The 27,267-nt window shown below is 38.7% G+C and overlaps 2 protein-coding genes and 1 long non-coding RNA gene across 4 annotated transcripts; 2 read left to right on the top strand and 1 right to left on the bottom strand.

Moving 5' to 3' along the window:
- The first annotated feature begins 1,654 nt into the window (after window positions 1–1,654).
- Window positions 1,655–27,267, top strand: abcc1 (ATP-binding cassette, sub-family C (CFTR/MRP), member 1). Of its 2 annotated transcripts, XM_057028609.1 has the most exons (31): window positions 1,655–1,956; window positions 3,647–3,823; window positions 4,396–4,524; window positions 5,334–5,471; window positions 8,986–9,111; window positions 9,683–9,744; window positions 10,109–10,240; window positions 10,641–10,868; window positions 11,129–11,306; window positions 11,482–11,643; window positions 11,844–11,936; window positions 12,377–12,580; window positions 12,727–12,873; window positions 13,430–13,517; window positions 13,626–13,695; window positions 14,094–14,220; window positions 18,346–18,522; window positions 18,894–19,061; window positions 19,186–19,351; window positions 19,758–19,818; window positions 20,082–20,205; window positions 20,288–20,495; window positions 20,650–20,960; window positions 21,051–21,250; window positions 21,470–21,596; window positions 21,731–21,832; window positions 22,942–23,088; window positions 23,175–23,333; window positions 24,933–25,099; window positions 25,307–25,501; window positions 26,458–27,267. In XM_057028609.1, exons 1-31 carry the CDS (start codon window positions 1,909–1,911, stop codon window positions 26,564–26,566), a joined length of 4,530 nt encoding a protein of 1,509 aa, XP_056884589.1. In that variant the 5' UTR covers window positions 1,655–1,908; the 3' UTR covers window positions 26,567–27,267. The 2 variants fall into 2 exon arrangements, with proteins under 2 accessions (XP_056884589.1, XP_056884588.1); XM_057028608.1 differs by lacking the exons at window positions 1,655–1,956; window positions 3,647–3,823; window positions 4,396–4,524; window positions 5,334–5,471 and adding an exon at window positions 7,235–7,910.
- On the bottom strand, window positions 5,626–6,251 carry LOC130523383 (uncharacterized). Its single transcript, XR_008949881.1, has 2 exons — window positions 6,177–6,251; window positions 5,626–5,976 (listed from the first exon to the last, which is right to left on the bottom strand). It is a non-coding gene; the product is annotated as an uncharacterized LOC130523383 (long non-coding RNA).
- On the top strand, window positions 6,480–7,136 carry LOC130523376 (stathmin-like). Its single transcript, XM_057028654.1, has one exon. The coding sequence runs from the start codon at window positions 6,644–6,646 to the stop codon at window positions 7,001–7,003; it is 360 nt and encodes a 119-aa protein (XP_056884634.1). The 5' UTR covers window positions 6,480–6,643; the 3' UTR covers window positions 7,004–7,136.

Here is a 27,267-nt window from a genome sequence, read left to right as displayed (position 1 = left end):
TTTGTGTGTGTTTCTGTGCTCTGTGCCTCTCCTCTCCCCTCCTCTCCTTCTCCCTCTCCTCTCCTCTCCTCTCCTCTCCTCTCCTCTCCTCTCCTCTCCTACCTATTCTATCCTTTACCTGTCCTCCCCCTTCTCCTCTCTCTCTACCCAGCCGGCCATCAGCAGGAGGGTCCCCCTACATGAGTCTGGTCCTGCTCAAGGTTTCTTCCTGTTAAAGGGGAGTTTTTCCTTGCCACTGTTGCTTGTTGGGGGTTAGGCCCTGGGATTCTGGAAAGCGCCTTAAAACAATTTTGATTGAAAAAGACGCTATATAAATAAAGATTGATTTGATTTGATTTGATTTAATTTGATTTGATTTGATTTGATTTGTGTGACGACCATGGAGGCCATTCTCCAGGACAGCAGGACAAATAGACGATGTGATCTGTAGCTATCCTAATCAGTCCTAACCAGTGGACTCTCCAAATGCATATTCTCTCTTCTGTTCTGCCAGACATATAGCCTGACATGTCTGTAGCATGGTGTCAGAGCTGAAAGCAAGAGATCTTTTCCACCTGTGAGGTAGAGAACCTGCAGTGAATGGTTGGGAGTGTATCTGAACCACCAACACCGTGATTATGGACCACTAGAGGAAAAATCCTTTGAATTGCGGTGATATTTGAGCCAGTGGAAGAGATGGCCAGTCAACAGACAGCTTTTCAGCTGCACGACGGCACAAGAGTAAGGATATGTCAGTGTGGATGACCGATGCAGCAACAGTGGTATACTGGTCTAACATAACAATCTTCCTGCTCATCCTCTGATAAGCCATGCATGTCCAGGCCGATGGTTTTGGCAAGTCCAATGACAGTTACTAATCACAGGAATTGAATGGTGTAATTTTGCAGTCTGTGCCCATGATGATATTTTTGTGCAGTGTATTTACAGAGAAGGGGTGTTATGTTAGATGAAACAGGAGTGATTTGTTTTTCTCTTACACATACCTGTCAAAATACCTTGCTATGCACAAATAGTTGAACGAATATGAACATTTGTCATTTTATTCTGTGAATTCTCTTGTATGTATTTAAACATTTGTAACATATTGAAGTAAAACATTACCCAAAATTCATCATAACCGTTTTTTATGAAAACAAAATTTACTATGGAGTTTGATGTGCTACTAATTTCGCTTCTACACAATATCTAAACTAATTGTAACATAAAAACTAAAAATAAAACTGCTCAAAAGAGAGCTCCGCATTTCCAATGTCTGCGCCCCACTGGGGTTGGCAGCTCAATAAGGTCCGAGCTGTGAAAATGTCGGCTATGAGCCATAATTTCTGTAATTCTATTTTTGGCAAAGGTTTAGAAACTGAGAATAGAAATCCATGTCGCAGATGGTGTACATTCTGGCACACAACGGTGGCGGCTGGAAGTGCTGTCCTGTTTTTGAAAACACACTTTGTTCGTTTGGAAACACACACTTTGTTTGTTTACAGTTCATCCTGAAATTTAATAGATATATATTGTAAATACGACAGATTAAACAAATGCCACAATCAACAAAAGAAATATCTTCGAAAGCTGTTTGAGTGACTTCTGCTACTGTTTTGTTATTATCCTATCGTCGTATTATCCTATCGGTGGCCGGATGTTACCAACCATCCTGAGCTTTCACCGGAACTGCATCACAGTCTCTCGGGCATTTGCCCATAGATCCATACAACTGAGCAACTTTCATTAAAATAACTGAATGCTCCGCTCCAACATCGCGGTTCTCTTGATAAGTATAAGATAACGACAGGGAAAGAAATGTTGCAAAAACAGCCGCGCACGCGCACTAGTTAGCGCACGCGCAGATGGGATCTGGAACAGAGAAACACAAATCTGCCGACTTCTTAGAACAGCGTTACATACATTGGGCGGATGGGGTTTTCCCAGTTCTGCACATTAAACGATTCCGATCCATTTTGGGTGAGTGGTCTTTTTAATTATTTCCTTGTAGGATCGACTGAACTGACACATTTTGAAACGTGAACGTAGGCTTGCTCTATATTAACCCACGTGACCGGTTCACAGGTCATATCTAACATCTTGGCTTTGCCATAGATCTTTATTCCGTCGTGGAAACGTCATGAAGAAATAATCAGTGTAACGTATTGTCGCTTGTGGAATTAAGATTACGTATTTTTTGGCCGAACGAATCGTTCCTACGTTTAACAATCGCAAATTAACTATCATTAACCGGTGACTCAAAGCAGGTGCCTTGTATTGTTAAAACTCCTTGTTACACAAGAAAAATCAGCATTTCCAAGTGAATAAGATTTGCGCTTTCCTGACTGAAAAGTCATCCTAGAGTAGATAACACAGCACTGGTTCTGTCACAAATGAGAGAAAAGGCATTAAGTGTCCTTCATTGGGATGAGCAAAGTTAAAACTACCATGAGAGAATCGTACAGGAGGGCTATCGTTTAAATTCCAGCCAGTGCTTGCTGCAACATAGTTAAGGTCTTAAGTTACAAGTGGGACCCTCCTGCTGATGGCCGGCTGGGTAGAGAGGGAGGAGAAGGGGGAGGATAGGTAGAGGAGAGAATAGGCAGAGATCATAGAGATACATTAACAGTACAAACTGCTGGTATAAGAGTAGAGTGGGTTGCAGCAAGGTTGGAGGTCGGCAGGTCAGCATACAGCTATAAAGGCGGCTTGACCTGTTGATGGATACAGAGAGAGGAGAGGAGGGAGAAGCAGAGAAACTATACAAGAAATAACATCATCACAGATCTACTTGGAGAGGAGAGGAGATCAGTGATAATGTTATTTCTTGTATAGTTTCTCTGCTTCTCCCTCCTCTCTCTGTATCCATCAACAGGTCTAGCTGTATGCTGACCTGCCGACCTTCGACCTTGCTGACCCACTCTACTCTTATACCAGCAGCTTGTACTGTTAATGTATCTCTATGATCTCTGCCTATTCTCTCCTCTACCTATCCTCCCCCTCAGTCAGGAAAGGGCAAATCTTATTCACTTGGAAATGCTGATTTTTCTTGTGCAACTAGTTTTAACAACACAAGGCACCTGCTTTGAGTCACCGGTTAATGATAGTTAATTTGCTCAACAGAAAAAAATGAGGCATCACTTGCTCCTCCAGGTCTCCAGCTGTCACCACACTGGTAGAGAGCTGATGTTTTAGGTTTTTGCCAATACATCATCTTCTCTCATGGCCAAATGTAATTTTTTTTGTCTCTTCAAAGTAAAGAACCTGATTCCAACTGACCTTGGATTCTCCCACATATGTTTCGGTGAATTCCAGATGAGATCTTAGGACCTCTATCACTCTCCTATACAACTTTGGGTGGTGAACAACCTGAGCAGTTGTTGTGTACACGGTGTCTCCCATCTGAGCCACTGAGGGTTTTGACTCCATCAGAATGATATAGGCATTTCTGTGGCCTCCTTCTCTTGTCTGGTTGCTCAGTTTGTGAGGACAGTCAGTTCTAGCCATATTTAAATGTGAAAAACATTAAAAAGTGCTGTACTCTGCCCATTCCTTAATAATGGCCTTAACTGTATTTTTTTAAATTGTCAGCCTCTTACCAACCTTGTTTGTAAATCACATTGTAGTTTGAGGGTTGATCCTTTTTGAAAAAGAAAATTCTCTTTTTCAGGATTGGAACACAACGTGGTACACTGGCAACCCAGATTTTACCCAGTGCTTCCAAAACACAGTCCTGGTGTGGATACCATGCTTTTATCTGTGGCTATGTGCCCCCGTCTACTTCATTTATCTCCACAGTCATAATCATGGGTACATATGTATGAATCACCTCAACAAAGCAAAAACTGTAAGTCATTTTTCCATTCCAGTAATTTATTCAAGTTTATTTTGTTGCTTATATTACTAACAGAGTTGTTTAACTTTAAGCCCAAGGATGCTGGGGTACAGAAACATGACCACTGACACTTTTCTCTAACAAGTTTGTGCATGGTTATTTACCTCACCTCAGCTCACCTCATTTTGTAGGTTGATGTTCCTCCCTTCTTTCTGTCCCATCTTCTGCCTTGTTTCCCCTTCACCTCATTTACCCAGCCGATCATCAGCAGGAGGGGCTCCAGATATGAGCCTGGACATGCTCAAGGTTTCTTGCTGTTAACAGGGAGTTTTCAGGACACTGTTTCTTGTATCAGGTTTAGAGTGGGAGTGAGAGAGAGAGTAAAGCACCCAGAGACGATTATTATTAATATAATAACTACCGAATAAAGTGAGTTAATCTGTCTGTAAGAGCGTTTCTGATATTGAAAATGCTTCACTGTAATTTATGATCATTAGAATGAAGTTAGAATTAAGTCATTTGAGTGAGGCTTTAAGGACTTACATAGATTCTCCACCACTCAACTCTTTTTTTTCTTCTTGCAGGCTGTTTGCCTTCTGCTGTGGGTTCTCTGCTGGTCAGATGTCTTTTATACTTTCTGGGAAAGAAGTCAAGGAACCAATGTTCCTGCACTTGTCTACCTAGTCAGTCCAACTTTAATTGGACTCACCATGGTAAAGTTTCTTTTTCTTTTTTGAAAGGAACATGTTTCACTTCCAGCCTGCGATTACCTGGCGACTCATTTAAAGCTGTACTCTGCTTGTGCCCATATTCAGCCGAGATAGACGCTACTGTATCCCTTAAAGGGATATAGTGGTCAAGAAAAAATATTCACCTAAATGTAGATTGATCTTTTTTACCTGGTTATTTTAAAAGTAGCTCACAAGCCAAGAGTGTGTTGTCGTCATGCATTTGCAGAACTACCAGTCCAGTTTGCGGAGTAAAGTGGTGCTTTCGTTGCAAATGTGTTAGAACTTCATTCAAGAGATTTATTTTCATTTGAACTTTAAAGTGGTCTTCTTTTCGCAATACATCTCAAATAAGTATCAAATATATATTCCAAGAGGCTCAGATACCTTGCAACTTTAGTTAATGTCATTAAGAATGAAGAAAGAATTGGATACCTGTTTTTTTTAGATAATATCCATTTAAATTTGTTAAGATGTGTCATTGTGTGGATGTGTGTAGTTGGCTTGTTGTCTTTAATGTGCAACAGCCAAAAGAACTATTGGGAAATTTGTGAAGTGCCTAGAAAATGCTTTTTTTTTTTTTTTACCCAACCCAATGGTATGTTGCATAATTGTTAATTTGCATGCTGAAGACTGAAGTACAGAAAAGACTTTGTTAGCAAAGTCAGATTTTTGTGGAGGACAACTTCAAAAGGCTGGTTAAGTTATTTACTTGCGATTGTTAGAATTAAGGTAAAGTGCTTGAAAATGTATATCGTTGTATAATAAGCATACCAACTGTCTATGTGTTGTAGTTGCTGTGTGCTGCTGTAGTACAATATGAACGACTGAAAGGGGTTCAGTCATCTGGAATCTTATTCATCTACTGGTTTCTGGCACTTCTGTGTGCCACAGTAGTTTTAAGGTCTAAGATCCTGCAGGCTCTTGACCAGGTAAATCTTAAAGAATAATCAATAATACCGTAATTTCCGGACTATAAGCCGCTACTTTTTTCCTACACTTTAAACACTGCGGCTGTTACGACCCTACCTTGTGAGTAACCTGAAAGGTAAAGGGCCGCACATAAACCACACAACAGAGCGGGTAGACTTTCTAGGAGACTTTATGAGGTAGAGTCCCACAACAATATAGCATACAAACAGAAACACATCCCATCTGGCAGAGAACAAAACAGGGATAACAGAAAGGGCGGCCTCCTCTACCAGCCCAAAGAGGGACCGTCGGATAGGGAGCCGACCCTCTAACCCTAACAAAACCACCAAACCCTAACTCCAAACAAAGCCGAGGAAGCTCTGCCAGCGGGCGTGAGGGGATCCACGGATCAGCAGTCAGGCAGGTAACCTCAGGAGCAGCAGTGGCAGGAAAGCGAGAGAGCCCGAGCACACCGCATCTGTGGCCTTAAGTAGGACAATGGCCAATTAGCCTCACCAGGAACACCTGGTCACAGGGAGAAAAGAACAGTTATTGCCTGGGTCATCCCCTAGGGGGAGACAACGTAACACCCCCCACCCAAAATTAACTGGACCCTGGAAAGTCTTGAACTAATACAATTTAAATGGCAGTACAGGGTTCAGTACAAATAAAGAAAGGGGCAGACAAAGACGAGAGCGAAGGAAAAAAAAGAATGGAGTCATTACCTCGACAACGCGTCCCCTCTCCTAGCAGACAAAGTCCCTGCTCGCCAATGCGCCCGTTCTATCCGCGCCTCGATTTGACTGTCCGTTCAAGATGGCTGTTGATGCCAGTGACTCGGGGGTGGGTGCCGTGCTCCTGCAGGAGGGTTCAGATGGGGTGGATCATCGCGTGTCTTTCTTTTTGAACTTCTCATCCATGGCTGCCTTCAGGGCAGTGCGGTTCTCCTTGTTGGCCTCCACTTCCTGGTGCCAGGGGACGTTGGCCATGGTCAGACTGCTGGCAGAGCTTTCCCCACAGTACGTCACTCCCTTGACTTCAATAAAATCGGGCTGGCCCAGAGCAGACGGCGACCGCGGCGCAACAGCATCCAGAGCTTGCGGGAGGTGGGTGTGACACGCAGCATCTCGTGAACAACTCTGCCGGAATCACCGCATTTTCCCGCCCGTAATTGACGTGCAGCACCCTGAAGATGGCCGCCTCCGAAGACATCAAGGTTAAAGAGCTCGACAAGAGGGCCTCTGGTCAGGCCTTCGAGGTCATCCTGGCTACTCCAGACCCCAAGGGTGACTTCCCCCTGTCTCCTCCCAAGAAGAAAGATGTCTCGCTGGAGGAAATTCAGCAGAAACTGGACGCCGCGGAGGAGAGACGCAAGAACCACACAACAGAGCGGGTAGACTTTCTAGGAGACTTTGAGGTAGAGTCCCACAACAATATAGCATACAAACAGAAACACATCCCATCTGGCAGAGAACAAAACAGGGATAACAGAAAGGGCGGCCTCCTCTACCAGCCCAAAGAGGGACCGTCGGATAGGGAGCCGACCCTCTAACCCTAACAAAACCACCAAACCCTAACTCCAAACAAAGCCGAGGAAGCTCTGCCAGCGGGCGTGAGGGGATCCACGGATCAGCAGTCAGGCAGGTAACCTCAGGAGCAGCAGTGGCAGGAAAGCGAGAGAGCCCGAGCACGCCGCATCTGTGGCCTTAAGTAGGACAATGGCCAATTAGCCTCACCAGGAACACCTGGTCACAGGGAGAAAAGTGGTGCTTTCGTTGCAAATGTGTTAGAACTTCATTCATTCAAGAGATTCATTTTCATTTGAACTTTAAAGTGGTCTTCTTTTCTCAATACATCTCAAATAAGTATCAAATATATATTCCAAGAGGCTCAGATACCTTGCAACTTTAGTTAATGTCATTAAGAATGAAAGAATGAAGAAAGAATTGGATACCTGTTTTATTTATTTTTTTAGATAATATCCATTTAAATTTGTTAATATGATGTGTGTCATTGTGTGGATGTGTGTAGTTGGCTTGTTGTCTTTAATGTGCAACAGCCAAAAGAACTATTGGGAAATTTTTGAAGTGCCTAGAAAATACATTTTTTTAACCCAATGGTATGTTGCATAATTGTCTGTTAATTTGCATGCTGAAGACTGAAGTACAGAAAAGACTTTGTTAGCAAAGTCAGATTTTTGTGGAGGACAACTTCAAAAGGCTGGTTAAGTTATTTACTTGCGATTGTTAGAATGAAGGTAAAGTGCTTGAAAATGTATATCGTTGTATAATAAGCATACCAACTGTCTATATGTGTTGTAGTTGCTGTGTGCTGCTGTAGTACAATATGAACGACTGAAAGGGGTTCAGTCATCTGGAATCTTATTCATCTACTGGTTTCTGGCACTCCTGTGTGCCACAGTAGTTTTAAGGTCTAAGATCCTGCAGGCTCTTGACCAGGTAAATCTTAAAGAATAATCAATAATACCGTAATTTCCGGACTATAAGCCGCTACTTTTTTCCTACACTTTAAACACTGTGGCTTATTCTACGGTGCGGCTTATTTATGTTTTTTTTCGTGGCGCACTATCACAACTATTGTGAATCAGTCATTTTTACTAACCCTCATCAACATGGAAAATACTAGAAGAAAAGCATATGATGCGGCTTTTAAGTTAAAAGCGATCACTCTGGCGGTTGAAGAAGGAAATCGAGCTGGCGCACGTAATCTTGGCATACATTATGGTAATCAATGGTGAGAAGGTGGAGACGCCAGCATAAAGAACTGATCCAAAGCAAAAAGACAACAAAAGCTTTTAGACATAAACATCGCAGGTGGCCCGAACTTGAAAACTTCCTGGAAGACTGGGTCAACACACAGAGAGCAGGCGGCCGCGGTGTTTCCGCTGTACAAATCAGACGGAAGACAAAAGCAATCGCCACCGCGATGAAAATAGAAGATTTTAAAGGTGGGCCATCGGGGGTTTTTAGATTGTTCATTGTTGGAGTAAAAAAGCATAAACAACGTAATTTGTGTGTAGCTGATACAAACGTATATTTCAAGGTAGCTGCATTACAGACACCGTTAGGAAAAAAAGCATTTACCAGTAGAATATATTTTTATGTTGCTAAGCGGATTAAATTAAAAGAAAAGTTAAAAAATCCTGACGTGATAAAATTTGAATTTAAGGTCTCTGTATAAACATACAAGTGAAAAGAGTGGCTGTTGTTTCTTACCTGTCTGTCACTCGTCAGTAACTCGTCTCTTACGGTAATAAAAACATATACCGGTACTGAATGTTTTCGATCTAATTTTTCATATTACTACGTGGGATACCTGCGGCTTAAAATCCGGTGCGGCTTGTATAAGTACAAAATTGATTTTCTTTCTAAAATTAGATTATGCGTCTTTTTATCGGGTGCGCTCTATAGTCCAGAAATTACGGTAATTAATAAGTATAATATATAAAGTGTTATAGATTTCCATTGTCTTCAAATCAACTGTGTCTTGTTCATTGTTTAATGCAATTTTAAGCCTTTGACAGCATTTACATGGAGAAATACCACTTTCTACATCTACTATGGTCTTCTTCCTGTTGCTCTATTACTCTCTTGCCTGACTGACCAGCCACCTCTTTTCTGTGCAGCTGTTAAAACCTTGGTGAGTCTACCTAAAGTAATGATTTTTCTGTGTCTCTTGTTTGCACACATTCCAATTCTTGTCTACAGTGCAGGTACACAACTAATCTATAGAGGGAAGGAAAAATATCAGTTTTTTTAGTGTCAGTCAACAGATTCTTGACAGTTGTTCTTCAAATGACCAAGACCAATGGGGCATTGGACATAAAGCCCACAATATTGGAATCCTTGTTATTACTACTGTACTCCTGCTATCCATTGTCCTCAACCTTAACTACGAGAATAGTGCGTATCTCATTTGTGAATAAATACCCCAACAACCTTTTGGCTTCTTCTTTTTTAATGTTTTCTAACCAGTAGCCCATCTCTGATCCTGTGAATCAGACGAATGCAGGCCCACACGTGGTCCTTTGAGCATTCAGATACCTGCCCGGCAGGGAAGACAACTTAGCTCACTCCAAGCACCTTCATTTTTTTTAAATCGGAATCGTAGCCAATAGTCTACTGACTAGAACAGCAAAATTTCCACCAAGGCTTAACCTTGATCAAATATGCTTATAATTATACTCCTTTTTAATTTTCCTTATCCACAGAATCCCTGTCCAGAGCCTGGAGCTTCTTTTCTTTCAAGAATAACTTTCTGGTGGATAACCAAGTATGCTGAAGATTGAATATACTGTGCATATTTACTTGTACTTGTGTATAGGCTGTACAAAATGCAGTCCATTCTCTTGCTGCGCCATTTCCCTTACAATCGGCCCATGTCTATTAGCGATATTAGCACCATTCATGTTTTGTCACGATAGTTATAGTACTTGTATTTACAGTAAGTATAGGGTGATTCTCTCAACACTCCGAATTATTGCAAAATGTTGTGCTAAATAAAAAATTGAATCATGTCAATATCCATTTATTTGCTGAACCTTAGTTTGAAACAGTTAAAATATTTTTCACTTGTGACCCAGTTATTTGGTAATACACGTGACTGCTTTTCTCCCTTCACTTCTTATTTGCTCTAGGATGATGGTGAAGGGTTACAAGCAACCACTGGAGGAAAAGGACCTGTGGTCTCTGAACAGAGATGACCGCTCTGAAAATGTGGTTCCTCAGCTGGTTCATCACTGGAACACTGAGTGTGAGAAAGTTAAAAGGTCAGAAGCCTGGCAGTAGCAATGTTATATATTTTCAGAACGTTTAAATTTGAATAATCGTGCACCTTCAGCATATGGACCTCATCGATCAGCCTGTAAAACCTAAAATTATTGTCTTTATTATTGTTTCAGTATACGTTCACAGAGCACCTGTCACTTTTTTTTTTGACTCAAAATCTTTTAGAACCACAATTAACTCAATTAAAGCTCGTATATGATTAATATTGGAATAGTTTAGGATGTTCAACAAATTTGTATGTGTCAGACATCCTTTAAGAAATCCAAATTTAACCCATTTAAACACAAGGTTACCCTCCCTTGTCTACCGCCTTGTCTTTTGATATCAGCTATTTTGTATAAATCATTTCAATGAAACACTCTTCCTGTTTTCTGTTGTCAGGGAGGAGAGGAAGAATATGTATTCCTCCAAAGTGGTCCTTCATCCTAAGGGTAAAGAGGATCAATCTGTGGAAGAGTCTGAAATTTTGATTGTAAAAAAAACACAGACAACAAAGGAGCCATCCCTGTTCTGGGCACTGTGTTTGACATTTGGACCCTATTTCCTGATCTCTTGCCTATATAAGTTCATTCAGGATGTTCTTATGTTTATTGGGCCTGAAATTCTACGGTGAGAAAAAAATTATATATTATAGGTTTTTTTTTAAAAAGAGATTTTCCACACTTGTCCAAATTTAATTATGTAATGTCCAAGTATCTGTCTGTGTAGATATTGCACTTTTTTTATGTAATTATTTTTAATAACCCCTTTAAGCAAACTCCAAATTGCAGCCTAACCCACTACAAAACACAAAAATGCGATGCACGGAATAACGTAATTATGGTTAAGATTTTAAAATATTTTGTTTTATTTTTTTTACAACTGTTCAGGCTGCTGATCAACTTCGTCAACAACTCAGATGCTCCCTCCTGGCATGGCTACTTCTACACCAGTCTGCTGTTTGTGTGTACCAGTGTGCAGTCACTTGTCCTCCAGAAATACTTTCATGTCTGCTTTGTCTCAGGCATGCGCCTGCGAACTGCCATCATTGGGGCTGTCTACAGAAAGGTACAAATTTACAGCATGAAAAATTGAAAGCTTAAATCTTATGTTTTCCTCTATTCTAAGTAGACCTGATAAAGTAATTTAAAGTCGATTTAACTGTGCAGTGGCAACCATGCTTTAGTTGTCCTAAAATTTGCATGTTGAGCATTGTGGAACTGCTTTTGATGTGCTCTTTTAGGCCTTGGTTATAAGCAGCACAGCACGCCGCACCTCAACGGTGGGTGAGATTGTCAACCTCATGTCTGTGGATGCCCAACGTTTTATGGACCTTATTACATACATCAACATGATATGGTCTGCTCCACTGCAAGTGGTGCTTGCCCTGTACTTTCTCTGGCAGGTAGGATTATACAGCAGCATTGGGCTTTTAACTTTGGGGTTACAGTCATAAAGAATTATTGTCTGTCAAGCTTGTCTTGCATTAGGGTTAGGGTTAATTTTTTTTTAATTTTATACATTGAAATTATTAAAACAAGCATGGTATTTACAATGGCAGAGTAATATTGCACTGCTAACCCTTTGTACTTTTGTAATGTGTAGACCCTGGGACCATCTGTGTTAGCTGGAGTTGGTGTGATGGTTTTGATGGTTCCTGTTAATGCAGTAATAGCTATGAAGACTAAAACCTACCAGGTGAGTTTTTACCAGCACCCCATTTTGAAGATAAAATCATTTTATAAATGCCCCCATTTTATAAGTATACCCCCTTCACTGTTAAGAACAGCTTTCAGTATGATGTGATTTTCTTGCTAACATGAAAAGGTTCACTTTATTTGCAATACTATTAGAATAACTCCCTGAGAATAACACCCCTAATCACTGCACTGCACTGCACTAAGCACATACAACTCAATATTGTGCCCCAGTACTACCCATTCTAATTTATGGACTCTTATTTTTGTTTCTAAACATTTAAAAAGTAGGGAAATTGTCAGTTTTACAGTTTAAAACCACTGCATTGTAGTATGCTAACATGATTTGAAAGTATAATGAACTTGTCCTCCATCATCCTGGTTTAGATGCATTGGTACTAACACAAAAACATTGACCCTTTGTGTATTATCTTTGAACAGGTAGCTCAGATGAAGAGTAAGGACAGCCGCATCAAGCTAATGAATGAGATGTTAAATAGCATCAAAGTGTTGAAGCTGTATGCTTGGGAGTTGGCATTCAAAGACAAAGTATCAGAAATCCGTGAGCATGAGCTCTGTGTTCTGAAGAAGGCAGCATACCTTGGTGCAATGTCCACCTTCACTTGGGTCTGTGCACCTTTCTTGGTGAGCTAAAGAAAAGAATCTGCTTGTGCAAATAAAATGACAGGAATTGGCAAAAAAAAGATGTATGAGTGCATTTTGAAATAATGACAACATATATTTGGGTCATTTTTTTTGTCTGGTGACTTTTTCTGATCTATTTATTTCAGGTTGCCTTATCTACATTCACTGTATATGTGCTGATTGATGAAAATAATGTGCTTGATGCCCAGAAGGCCTTTGTATCATTAGCACTCTTCAACATCCTTCGTTTTCCTCTAAACATGCTACCAATGGTAATCAGTAGCATAGTGCAGGTTAGTATGGATATTAATCTCAATTGCTTTTCATGATGCAAATTTCAAATAAATTTTTAGATATTTTTAGATTATGACAGATTTTTATAATGGTGAGCTAGCCAGGTCCTGCTACAGCAAAGCATCATCTACCCATGACATTTCATCCTCCACACTTCATAATTGCGATGGGGTTCTTTTAATGGAATGCCGTTGGTTTACATCGCCTCCATTTTGGTGTCCAAATACATTTTAGACTCATCTGTCCAAACATTATTCCAGATCTTTTTCAAGGTTTCCCCTGACATAGTGTTAAATATGGGAACTTTATTTAATATATTTTAAATCTGACTGCTGGCGGTTGATTCACAAAAATGTAGGCAATTCAAATTTGAAGTCAACTTTTTTCAGATGCTTTTTCTGTATGTATTGATTTTGCCCGAAAATATTTGTTAAAAATGTTTGACAGTTATTAAAGAATGTGGGGACAGGGATAGTAAATCCTGTTTGTCAGCATTAAATCTTTCAATGAGGCTTTTTGATTTCTAGTAATTTTCTAAACATAATTTTATTTTAGGCCAGTGTCTCATTGAAGCGATTGCGAGTATTTTTGTCACATGACGAGCTTCAGAAAGACAATGTACTGCGCAAACCAGTGGCGACCTGTAAGTGGATTTCTTTTCCTCCCTCTTTCTTCTGATTTGTAATGCTTCACGTGGTTTCCTCATGTGTATTTACAGTATTTCTGTTCTGTTTTGCTTTTACCTCCTTAGCACCACACAGTATCTCCATAAATGATGGAGTTTTCAGTTGGTCCACCAAAGAATCCCTACTGCTCAAGAAGTAAGCACCTGCATTATACTTCTGGACTGACATAATATTAATAAATCATTTCCATTAGTTTAGTTATTTTGTGCTATTATCTGTTTAAAATCATATTGTATTCTTGTGCTCTAACCAGGAGATTAAAGTAATAGATTTAATAGATCAGATGTGGACCTACCGTATAAAAGAGATTTCTTAATAAGAAAAGATCACCGTGTGCGTTTCACATTTTCTGTTGCGGCTTTAAGACTTTGATCAATGCTTGAAAAGTTAGATACTGTATACACAACCTTTGGGATTGACATAGTAGATAGGCAGCGTAAATGAAATGAGGAAAATAGCTGTGCAGAACCATTTCATCAATAAATAAAGCTGACTTGTTCTTTAATTGACATGACTGTAATTTGTGTCTGCAGGCTGAATGTGTGTATCCCAGAGGGATCTCTGGTAGCTGTGGTGGGTCCTGTAGGTTCAGGAAAGTCCTCATTGCTCTCGGCTCTTCTTGGAGAGATGGACAAACTAGAAGGAACTGTTGTTGTTCAGGTAGCTGTACTCATTTCGATGAATACTAGATAAACACATAGGCAAAAGACTTTTAATGGTCTAATATAAATATTCTGGAAGGCTAAATCAGATGGAATACTGCACTTTAACCAATATGAAATGTGTTTGGTATTTGGCTGCTAAATTGTTAGGAATTTAAATTTTGACCTCAGTCATCAATACTGAAAATGCTGATGATGACAGACAGTGGATTAGCTGCTTATATGAAAATTAGGTATTTCTCTAAAATTTAATTTACTACTAATTTATTTTAAGAAAATAGTCAAATATTTTGTTGCTGCTCACAACACCAGAAGTAGAAATTCTTTGCTTTCAATCACAATAGCCAGATTTCAACTGTGACACCTATTGGACTGGGCAGTAGGCTGTTAAGGCTCCCTAACAACGCCGTATTTGTGGCTACTTATCATGCCGAGGAAGAAATTTGCTGTATATTTTAGACCTGCTAATTAATTAATAGCATGCAAACAACCCATTAGATAACAAGGTGCAGTTACCTTTGATCACAGATGTGCCTGCTTGCATAACTGACACACAACCCCATTATTATTTTATACATGGTCCTTCTTTCGTGATTGAAATTTCTGTAGCCGTCACTTGTTGGCAAAATAGGAATGTGAGTCCCTCTGATGTAGTGGTTTGTGGAAGACATCATTTATTTCCAATCCTTTGTACCTCTCAAAGTCAAAATTCAAACCAGATCACAATTCCTCATGAGGACAGCCACAATCCTTTCTGTGTGTGTGTGTGTGTGTGTGTGTGTGTGTGTGTGTGTGTGTGTGTGTGTGTGTGTGTGTGTGTGTGTGTGTGTGTGTGTGTGTGTGTGTGTGTGTGTGTGTGTGTGTGTGTGGTGTGTGTGTGTGTGTGTGTGTGTGTGCGTGTTGGGGGGGGTAAATAAATGTCTCCTTATTTTGTAATCTAGGATATCTTTATAGCATCAAGATTCTGCAACCAAAATAGCATAAATATTGAGAGACAGTGAGTTATTAGTTGTTCTGGTTAAGGGTTCGTTCTTTAACAACAAATTCCAAACTGTGTTTTTATGAATATCCTACCAACCACTATAACATTAACAATTAATAAACAATTCTGCCAGTAAATGACAAATTTTAAACATTCCTGTAAGGAAAAAGTTTAGTCTTGAAGACAGGTCATGCTCAAAATGATAGAAATTAAAACAGCAGTCATCTTCAAAGTATTATGTAATAATTGGATCAAAACTAAATAAAACCCAAAACCATGGACAATATTGTTGTATAGTATTGCACAAAATGAAATAGAAAGTAAATAGAATTTCAGTCTGCTCACCACACATTTCAGTGCATTAGATCATTCAGACATTCAATAAAGAGTCCTGTTACTACAAGGCTTGATCAAGACTGCTCTCAACTTTAATGTATTTCCAATTTTAAGTAGTTGCTGGAGAGGATCTTATCAAACTTGACAAAATTCAGTGTTAGAATTGTATGTACTTGGTACCACAACAGGCCTTCAATAGCAACAGGCCTTTTGTTGAGCCCAGTTTCAGCATTAAAACAAATCTGAATTTTTTTTCAACACATATGCCTGAGGACCCAGTACAGAATCTCAGGAATTTCTCAGCTTTGGTTTGGTCACCATTTTTCCCATAATGCTGGAGATGATTAAAGGTTGCCTTCTCTCACTGAGACAGCACCACCTTTGTTGTTTCAAAGAGTTCTGACAATTTTGCCCGTGACCTTCGTTGACAAAGTAGTAAGTCTTCATCCCCTTCTCAACAGTTGATCTCTCAACTGGAGGTAGACAGTTGAAAAATGATGCCGTCAAAATGACAACATCAACACTGTCAATTACATTAATGCAGGCAAAAATGAACGCCACCGATAGCCTCAATGGCATGACACCATGATCTATTGAACCCTACATCCAATTGCTCGCTCAGTTCAGAGGAGTGATCTGCTGAAGCGTCTTCTTCTTTTGTACAATTGTAAAATCGATACAGCTTTAGTTTTATTTGTTCATACAATCTACCAACAGTATCAACTAATTGAAACTTGTTTCTTTTAAAATCAAAGGTAAAATAATCAGCTTGGCATTTTGTTGACGTTCCATCTGGAAAAATTACCGTAGGTCTGTTCCCATTTCCAACATCTGAGCAACAGTAGTTTTCTCCACAGCTGAATGTGCTGTTCCTGCACCATTCCTGGTCTTCACTTGCTAGGATTCATTAATTTCTTACTATTTATGTATATACTGTATATATGTCTTATTTAATTTATCTTATTCTAGTGTTGTCTTCTTTATGTTGAATGTCGCAGCATCGCACCAAGACAAATTCCTAGCTTGTGTAATACTGTGTATTACATGAACAATGGCAATAAATCTGATTCAATTCAATTCAATTCCAAAATGAAGTAAACAATTTCACTTTTCCTAAAAGTCTTTTCAGCAGCAGCATTTCTCCATCTTGACATCCCTTCACTTGTCTTTTGCAACATGCCTTGAGCATGAGACAGTACTCCTTTTGATTTCATTTTCCTTGTTCCAATTCTATCTCTTAGTCTCTGTAAAAGAGTCTTATTATCTAGGCTGCATTTATCAGCATTTGTTTGTTCACAGAATGATCGGACTGCTTCATGGTCCTCATAAGAGGAGATGTAATTGGACATTTGCTCATCCGTCATCACGCATAACACTGCCATGTCAATCTGCATATAAAATGTTAGAAAGAATATTTGAGATGTTTACTTTTAACCTGAATGGCAAACATATAGATCTAAAGCCATGACCCTCCTCTTCACAAATAGCATCACTGCAGTGTTTCAATGCTCTTTCAAGATTCAAGATTTACTTTATTCAGACCCGTAGGGAAATTGAATTGTAGTAGCAGCCTAACCGTGGATTAATATAACTGTAGTGTAGGTTTTGTATTTACAAAGTATAGAAATAGAATACTTTGTAAATACAAACTTTGACTTATCTGGTGTTACAGTATCAACAGAGACAGAATTAGCTGGCAAACTTCACAGACTGCATCGATTTTAAAAAGAAAGCTGGGTTTCCGTTGAAGCGGATGCAGATTTATGATAATACTTAATTCGTCTTAATACTTAATTCGAAAGGTTTGTCTTTTATTTCTGCATAGAAAGGTTTTGTGAGATGTCACAAAAGGTTTTTTTTTAACCTTTATTTTCCCTCCTGTGTCCCGTAATGGGCTCCATTAAAAACATTGTTTTGTAGCGCTTGTAATTTGTATGGAAGCTTCACAGTCAATCCTGAAAACCATGCAGTACAAGCAAAAAATGAACCTTTGTTTTGTGATATAAAAACTTTAATTTACAGGCTCATTTGGCTAATACATTGGCTGCAGTGAATTCACCCTAAAGACATTAATCCAGTTTTAAACCCAAATTGTAGACACAATTTCATACCCATCACACATGGCCTTTAAAGTAACTGATACTCACATTCAATTTTATTCTTCCTTTCCTTTCTTTCCTAATTCTTGCTAACTTTGCTACATGTTCTCTGATTCCTCCTCACCCCTACATGTGCTGGTACCAACATAAATCTAACCTGACCTCCTCTATTCACTATTCTGGTAACATGACTGAAGAACCTCATATAATATGTCATGAGAGCTATTCAGAAAACATGCTTATTGCACAAGTCACACTCTTTGTCACCCTTTTGAAGATTTGGAAATTAATTGAAGCCTAATTTGAGGTATTTAACTGTATTTTAACAAATATCATCAGTCAGTGTAGTATAGATGACCCAGAATGTGTCTCCTTGGGATTGTATATTGCTTTTTAGTTGAATTGTCTTGTGCATTGTATCATTAACTATCACCCATTTAGCAATCTGCTCTGCAGTGTTATCAAGATGTAGTGTTTCAGATGAGATCCCAGCCTCTTTTCTGCTGTAGCAGTGTATTAGGTCATCAGCTGATAAGCAGTGTCACTGTATGAGGGAGTGTGCTTAACACATCAATATTAGAATAATATATATTAGAAACGGGTTTTTTTCCAGCACAACGTACAGTGTATTGACTTGTGTTTGTGTTAAGTTGCAGCTCTTAATTCATGTAATTGTGTGTCTATTAATCTATTAATCATTGTGCAGGGTTTGGTGGCTTTTGTTCCCCAGCAAGCCTGGATCCAGAATTCCACATTTAAAGAAAACATTGTATTTGGCCAAGAATTGAGAGAAACCTGGTATCACAGTGTGGTGGAGGCATGTGCCCTTAAACCTGATTTAGAGATCCTACCTGCCGGAGACCAGACTGAGATTGGAGAGAAGGTATTAACTTTAGGACCAACATCCTTACAACAATTAATATTCTTAATGTTGAAAGTACTGCAAATCATAAAATTTGACTCAATGTACTACGATATGGTTCAAATTGCAATATTGCATCATGACATGGTATGGATATCGGACACATTTTTTCTCTTAGCTCTTTGACAGACGTTACTATGGGAAACTGATTTGAGTTTTTGGCAAAATGACATAAAATTAAAGAACTGATGGTGGTTTTTAAGGTAGTACTGTAATTCACAGTCTCAGACTACTGCCTTAAAACCACAATCAGTTTTCAGCGATACTACTACAGCGATAGATTTGTATTTTGTTTATTTATGCTTTAGGTTTGTCGTCTGTATCCCTTATAGGGTGTAAATCTGTCAGGAGGTCAGAAGCAACGGGTGAGCCTGGCCAGGGCCATCTACTGTGATCGTGCAGTGTATCTGCTTGATGACCCGCTGTCAGCTGTAGATGCTCATGTTGGAAAGCAAATTTTTGATCAAGTCATTGGCCCACAGGGACTCCTAAAGGGCAAGGTATTTGTGAAGTTAAAATACTTTCTTAAGTTAAAATCTTTTTGCAGATGTGCCAACCAGAATAAGTCATTTTAATGTATCATTTTCACAACCTAATAATATGATTTGGTGTGGATGTGTACAGACTCGTCTTCTGGTGACTCATGGGTTGAGTTACTTGTCTCAAACTGACCTGATCCTGGTTATGTCGGAGGGAGAAATAATAGAGATGGGCACCTATCAGTGGCTCAAGGAGAAAGAGGGAGCATTTGCCGGGCTTCTGCAGACATTTAATGCTGCTGACCACACTGGTAAAAGACAACGGAGAGGCCTTAATTATTTTTTTTAGAACATTCACAGGGCCTTAAAAACTCTCTATACTTTTGACAAATTTAGATAAATAGTTGTCTGTCTTGGGTTGATAAGATCATTTGTGATGCCTAACAGACGATTGCTTTTGATTTTATTTTTAAATATACATTTATTAATTCACTTTCTTTAGAAATTATTATTAATATACATTTTAACTTTAATTTTGGACTTTTGCATTTTTGGCCTGAATAGTTCCGTTAATTACCTACCAAAACCATTAATTATGAGCTTGTCAAAAGTTAATAAAATCCACTATTAATATTTTATGTTTTTAGTGTCACTTACTTTGAGAATCAGGTGTATTTTTTCCTTGTTTTGAGAACTTAATTTATATTCTACTTTCAGAACACATGGATGGAGACACAGATAAATGTGTAGAGAACCCCAATGTAGCTGTTAATTATAGGTGAGTCTCACTGTGCAACATCAGGAAGTAATTTAGGAAACTTTCACTCTTGCTTATATACTACAATTTCATTTGGAAACTGACAAACTCTCTGAAACAGATAAAGCTGTATCTGTATGTAGACCAAATAAATCACCTTATTTATAAAAAAGTTAAAGAAGATCTGTGAGAAAAGAATGTATGACTGATATGGTCAACAACCACAAACACCATGCTAAAGTATACATATTTTATTTTGTCATCTCCCATGTCTTTCATTGTAGTCCAGCTATGGGCAGTTCATCCATAATTCCCCAGCCAGGTCAGGCAACCAAGCAGCTAAGCAAAATGGCAAACAATTTTAACGTGGGGAAACTGACACAAGCTGACAAGGCTAGCACTGGACGGGTATGAAAAGGTTTGACTAAGGGATTGTCATTATCTGTGTGCACAGTATGTGATCATCTAACCAAAAGCTCTTCCTAACCAGGTCAGACTCTCTGTGTTCTGGGCCTATCTGAAGGCCATTGGAGTCCTTCTGTCCTCCACAAGTCTACTTTTTTTCTTCACCCATCATGGAGTTTCACTGTTCTCCAACTACTGGTTAAGCTTGTGGACTGATGATCCTGTGGTCAATGGTACTCAGCCTTATAGGATAATGAGGCTGGGAATATATGGTTCCCTTGGTCTAACTCAGGGTGAGAATGGTTGTTAAGATGTTATTAAATAATGGTAGTAGACTTAAAGAAGTTAAATCGATGAAAAAGGGGTTTTGGAGAATAACACGCATTTCTTTATTGTGGGTTAAACCATACAGCTTGACAAAACAATTTGTTTTATGTTGTCTTACAGGAATGGCAGTCTTTGTGTACTCACTTTCCATTTCAATTGGGGGCATCTTGGCATCTCGCTATCTTCATCAATCTATGCTGTATGATGTCTTGCGCTCACCAATGTCTTTCTTTGAGAAAACCCCCAGTGGAAACCTAGTGAACCGCTTTGCCAAGGAGATGGACACTATTGATTCCATGATTCCCAGCATCATCAAAATGTTCATGGGATCTATGTTTACTGTAGTGGGTGCTTGTGTTATTATTTTGATCTCCACACCATTGGTAGCTGCCATCATTCCTTTCCTTGGCCTGCTCTACTTTTTCGTACAGGTTAATTAAAATTATTTGTCTAAATAGGCTACACTTAATATAGTTCTTTGAAGTGCCTTAAAGTCACGTTTCTCTACTGTTCCTGTCCAGAGATTTTATGTTGCATCATCTCGTCAGCTAAAGCGCCTGGAGTCAGTCAGCCGCTCCCCCATCTACACCCACTTTAATGAAACATTATTGGGCACATCAGTCATTCGAGCTTTTGGTGAACAAGATCGTTTCATCCAAGAGAGTGACCAGCGGGTGGACCACAATCAGAAGGCTTACTATCCCAGCATCGTTGCAAACAGGTTTGGTGCAATCTCAGTTTCCTCAAAAATGTATACTTGGTGATATGGTGTAATGCTGTTTTTTGCCCTCACTGAACACAATCACATCAAAAAATCAAAATCAAATCAAAAAGCTTTTTTAGAAGTTTAAGAACCTATTGAACATTCAAATTTCTTCATTTTTTGTAATTTAACTGCAAGTCTCCACATTTTGTCTTGTTTTACTCATTTTTAATGAAGGTGGCTTGCAGTACGCCTGGAGTTTGTCGGGAACCTCATTGTGTCATTTGCAGCTTTGTGTGCTGTCATAGCAAGACAGAATCTCAGTCCAGGCATTATGGGACTTTCTATTTCCTATGCCCTACAGGTAAAATAAAAATCACAGGGGTTTTTCCTATTTGGTGTTGCTAAGCTTGCATATGATTTCTCTCTTTAAGAATGTATCAGTGAGAAAACAAAGTTTTATTTAAACCTTTTGACTTTGCTCTGTTCAATGTAAAGCTGACAGCCTCTCTGACCTGGCTTGTGAGGATGTCCTCTGATCTAGAGACCAACATAGTGGCTGTGGAAAGAGTAAAGGAGTACAGTGAGACACCAAAAGAGGTAAAAAGAACTTTACCATGTTTTAAATTTAAATATCAGATTTCACTATTCATTTTTCTTTTTGGTATTTTTTTTGTTACAAATAGATTAACAAGATTACTCTGGCTTTTCACATTAACCAGGATAATCCTTAAGAATTAATTCATTTGTCATTTTGTGGCAATGTAACATTTTGTATATTACACACAGCAGCATGATAACATTTTCAATTCCGTTTAAATTTACATGGTTTTTGTTAAACCCTTTTGCAGTTGTGTTAATGGCTTTGTGAAACAAATCATGATGGACTGTATTGTGACATTTCTGTATCAGAAGTATTATGTTGCAATTTAATCTGTTACACTGGGCCATACGTTGCTCCCCCATGTACAGTATCAGTTTGTTTTGGACACTCACGCTGCTGTTACCCGTTTCACTCCTTGGACAGCTTTGACAGACACTGACCACTACAGATCAGGACTGCCAAATTGTGATGGCTAAAAGAAAAAAATGTTATTCACTTCAGTTAGCGTTGTATGTCAGTTTGAAATATACAGGGCAGGTGTTATAGATACAAGGAAGCTTTAGTCCTGATTATAGCCTCTACTACCTTCTCATCCTCATTCAAAATTTTTAGTTTGTTTAATTCTCTGCTCACAGTCGTGTAAATATATAAAGTATTTGTCATAAGAGGATGACAAAAATGGAGAAACACAGCATGCTTTATATACAAACATATGCTTATTTAATAAAGAGGTGTCTCTGCTGCTAAAAATCTTGGTTAAAGAGTGTGCGGTATCTACCCGATATGCAAATTTTTCCCTCCTGCAAAATAATGTCAGCTGTCACCTCAGGAGAGAAAACCCAGCATGTCATTAATTAACTCAACAACCACATTATGGCACATCCTTCTGTCAGCACCGGCAGACAGGTCTGTCACATGTTCAACTGGAGTCTGTGTAATGGCATTTTACATGAAAATATATAATAATGGTCTTTAAAATCCTCATCAACCACCACTCAAAAAAAGAATAAGAGCTATTGTGCAACAGGTTGTTGCTATGTCAGACTGATTTGGGTTGTGGAGGATAGTCCTATCTATATTTGAATGTGTTTTCTCACTATCATAGGCAGAATGGAACCACAAGCCTTCATACCTACCTCCCGGCTGGCCAAATAAAGGTTGCATAGACATTCGAGGCTTCAGCCTGCGTTATCGTGATGATCTTGAACTTGCCATTCGCAATATTACCATTAGTGTTAACGGAGGAGAAAAGGTCTGCATTACATCATTTCATCCTAAACATGTCGCAATGTCTCTAAACCAGTTATGGTGCATCCTATAACTGCATTTTATCTATAGGTAGGAATCGTGGGGCGCACTGGTGCAGGAAAGTCATCTCTCACTCTGGGATTGTTTCGGATCATTGAGGCAGCAGAGGGCCACATCTTCATTGATGGGGTGGATATTGGGCAACTGGGCCTCCATGACCTCCGCTCCAGAATCACTATAATACCACAGGTCAGTATAGACAACACTAATGGACATGGATTTAATGGTTTGCTTCACCATCCAGTAGAGTTCTCTCCAAATTACAGTAAATAGAAAATCGGCAAATTTAATATTATTTCAGTCACACTGTTGAAATATATGGGGCTGTTAAATATTCATTCATTTGTTGGATATTATTCAATTTCTTGGGGTGATTTAAAAGGATGATGATAGCTTTGCACACAGGCTTAATCCGTATTAGATATATGGATCTGTATTGTAATTAAAGATTATGCACTAGTGAAGTACACCCCCGTAAAACACTGAAAAAAGTGGAAATAAAATAAAAATTACCAAAGAAATCTGATGTTTAATAAATACAGCGCATATGTCCATACAATTACCGGTACACATCGCATTTGTTGCTAGTCATCGGAATTTTATATGTAGTGTGGCATATACCATGAGGAAAAACCAAAAAGCAGTGTTCCTCCCTAGGCTTTTTCCACACAATTCCAAACTTTTTCTTTCTTTTATGCCAATAAAGAAGGAACCTCTGATTTAAAAAAAAAAAAAAAAAACAACCAAAAAAACATTTAAATTGAGTCACTGTATTTTGATGGTTGGTCATATTAAAGACGACTGTGACATGACCTTTTTAAATACAGTGATCCCTCGCTATATTTTATACAGTATATGTTTCATCTTTCACGGCTTCGCTGCTTCACGGATTTTTTTTTGCGAGTCGTTCATTGCAGTTCTCAAATATAATCGAAGGTGGCATATCCGTTTATAAAAATCTTCTTGCTCAGAAAAAGAAAGAGCGCCAACAACTACCCATAACAATGTTCTTCTGACTACTTCACGGATTTCACTTTTCGCGTGTTATTTTTGGAACGCAACTCCCGCGATAAACGAGGGATCACTGTACCTCATTTTCCCCAACAAGTATTATGTGTTGCAAACTAAATTCAATTATTAGTGGTCTGCTGCTAAAACAATATTACTGATTTTAATATTTACAGAATTTTTACTCCCTTTTTCTCAGAGCAGAAACACAATATATATCTCTTGTAAAATATTGTGGTTCTTCAGTCATAAAAAAATTAGGTCTATACAATGCCAACCTGTAGGATTTTTGTGAAGAATAAACTTAAGTGAATATTTCTCATTATTGTATCCAGCGTCTCATCTAATTGTTGAGGAACTTTTCGCGTTCCTATCGGTCCTTTCCAATCCATATTTATTAGTGTCATTGGGACAGAATCTGATTAGGTGGGTTTGACATCTAGACAATGAAAGTCTGATCCCATTGTAAAGTCAGAAGGAATTATATTGAACCATCCACTGCTGGTTATAAAAGCAAGAAACATTTCCCAAGGTCATTTGCTGTGCCAAAATTGCAAAATGTCACAAAAAAGCTACCTAGCAAAATAAGTTTCAAAGCAGAGGTGGAAAATGGAAAATCCACTGATAGAAATGTAAATAACAATATCCATTAGTCATTAATGATAGTTAGAATAGAGTCAATTGTTCTCTTTTTTTCTTTAAAATATCCAGATTTGAAATGTAATTGGTCAAATAATTACATTTATGCAGTTATTCTAACTGACTGATTTCCCTCTCTAGGACCCAGTGCTCTTTTCAGGATCTTTGAGGATGAACCTTGATCCTTTTGACATGTATTCAGATGAGGAAATATGGACGTCTCTGGAGTATTCCCATCTGAAAACCTTTGTCTCTGGTCTTCCAAACCAACTTAACCATGAATGTAGTGAAGGAGGAGAGAATCTCAGGTACAACTTCTTTTAAGAAACCATGCAGCTACAAAAACTTTGACAGCAAAAGCAGACTTTGAAATAGGCTTTAGTAAAGTGCATCCAATCAAAATAACTCCAAAAGCTGCCAATATTACTTTTTGTAATGTGTATGTGTTTTTGTTTATTACTGTAGTTATCATACAGTCAATTAAAATCTGAACATGCTTTTTTATTCGTTTATAGTGTGGGTCAGCGTCAGCTCTTGTGTCTGGCCAGAGCTCTGCTAAGGAAAACCAAAGTTCTAGTTCTGGATGAGGCCACAGCAGCTGTGGATATGGAGACCGATAACCTGATTCAGACTACTATCCGTTCTCAGTTTGAGGACTGCACTGTCCTGACAATTGCGCATCGTCTAAACACCATCATGGACTACAGCAGGTACTACACAGAGAATCCTACAATAATGCATGTTGTTACTGGTATAATCAAATTGTAAACTCAACTTGTTTGCACGCTACATAGTGAAGACAAGAATATTTATTTTATTACCAAAGTGGAGGTATTTTTGGAAGTGAGAACATTTTGGCTTGTCCTGACAACTTCAGGTTAAAGGGTTAAGACCTAGTTAGAATTATGTTTAGGATAAGGTAAAGATTAGGCATTTAGTTGTCTGGGTTAGGCTAAGGAGTTGGAAAAAGGATTATCTTGATTATAGGGATTTTATACAAGTTAAAAATAGCAAGTATCAGGTTATTTGCAAAAAATATAAAAAAGACTGCTCTTCCAGTCTTACACAAAATACACATCCACCCCTGCCCCACAGACACCTTCCCCAGGAGAAAAATTTAAATGGATTTAAATATTCTGTTTCATGGCTAGGAAAAGATGACCTACCCCATCCAGTTCGGGGAGAAAACTATTGCCTGCGGAGCAGTTTACGTCTTGGGGTTCATGAGTGAGGGAATCATGGAGCATAAGATTGACAGGTGGATTGGTGTAGCAGCCCCGGTCTTTGTATCAGTCTGTCATGGTAAAGGAGCTGAGCTGAAAAACAAAACTTTGGATTTACCAGTCAGTCGACATTTCTGCCATCACCCAGGATCATGAACTCTTGTTCATGACCGAAAGAACAGGATCCTGCATAGAACAGCTAAAATTAGTTTCCTCCACAGGGTGGCAGGGCACTCCCTTAGAGCTAAGGTGAGGAGCCATGTCACCCATGAGGAGTTCGGAGTAGCCACTGCTCCTCCACATCGAGGAGAAACAGCAGAGGTGGGTGTGGCATCTGCATTGGATGCCCCATTGATGCCTCCCTCGGGTGTTTTTTAACTAAAGCTAAAACTACATCTGCTGCAATATACCACCTGAGATAACCTTTGTCCTACTTTCCCTAGGGTCCTGGTGCTGGACAAGGGAGAGTTGATAGAGTTTGCATCCCCCTCAAATCTTATTGCTGAAAGAGGAGCCTTTTACCAGATGGCCAAGGATGCTGGATTGGTCTGAATTTACTTTTCTTTCCCTTCCCTCATATATTATTGTATATTAAAAGGTGTTGTTACAATGTTTGTTATTCTAAGAAAAGAAATATCAAAAGATCAAATTGCATAGCTCATGTTGTGTCCTTCATTAAATAAAGGGCATTTGTTACCAGTTTGTTTAACTGACCATAAAGTCTTTAGGAGTGATCCTTCACTGATTCTTTATACCGGTATTTCTTACTTTTGCCTTGTTCTCTCAGACCAGGGGACCTAAATGTTAAGATGGTATCAGCAGATGCAGATGTGCCACTTGTTTGTTCAGAAAACATGATGTACAGTTGCTGGCAGTACCAAGTGTAGAAAAATATTATTTTTGTGTAATTCAATTCAGATCAAAGTTCCAAAACCAAAATTTGTTTAACATGTCGTTCCATAATGTATATATGTGCAATAGACGTGCACACAGAAATAATCAAAATTCTATTTACAACATTACAAATTCTCAGGAATCACTATGGTAGAGTTTAATTGCTTACCTTCTGTGATTTAACGTCCATTAATGTTTATTTATGTAGTTTTCTTCTTTTTGAAAACAGTTGGATTTGGATATTTTATTTTTTTTATTTAAATTAAGTTAAATTTTATCCTAAACATCCAGGATTGACAGAAATGTGTTCTTGACATTCTGTTCTTTTGTGAAAAAAAATAATAAACATGGGTACTTGA

The sequence above is a fragment of the Takifugu flavidus genome, chromosome 3, assembly GCF_003711565.1.
Source record: "Takifugu flavidus isolate HTHZ2018 chromosome 3, ASM371156v2, whole genome shotgun sequence".
NCBI lineage: Eukaryota > Metazoa > Chordata > Actinopteri > Tetraodontiformes > Tetraodontidae > Takifugu > Takifugu flavidus.
This window is presented reverse-complemented; position numbering and strand designations above follow the sequence as displayed.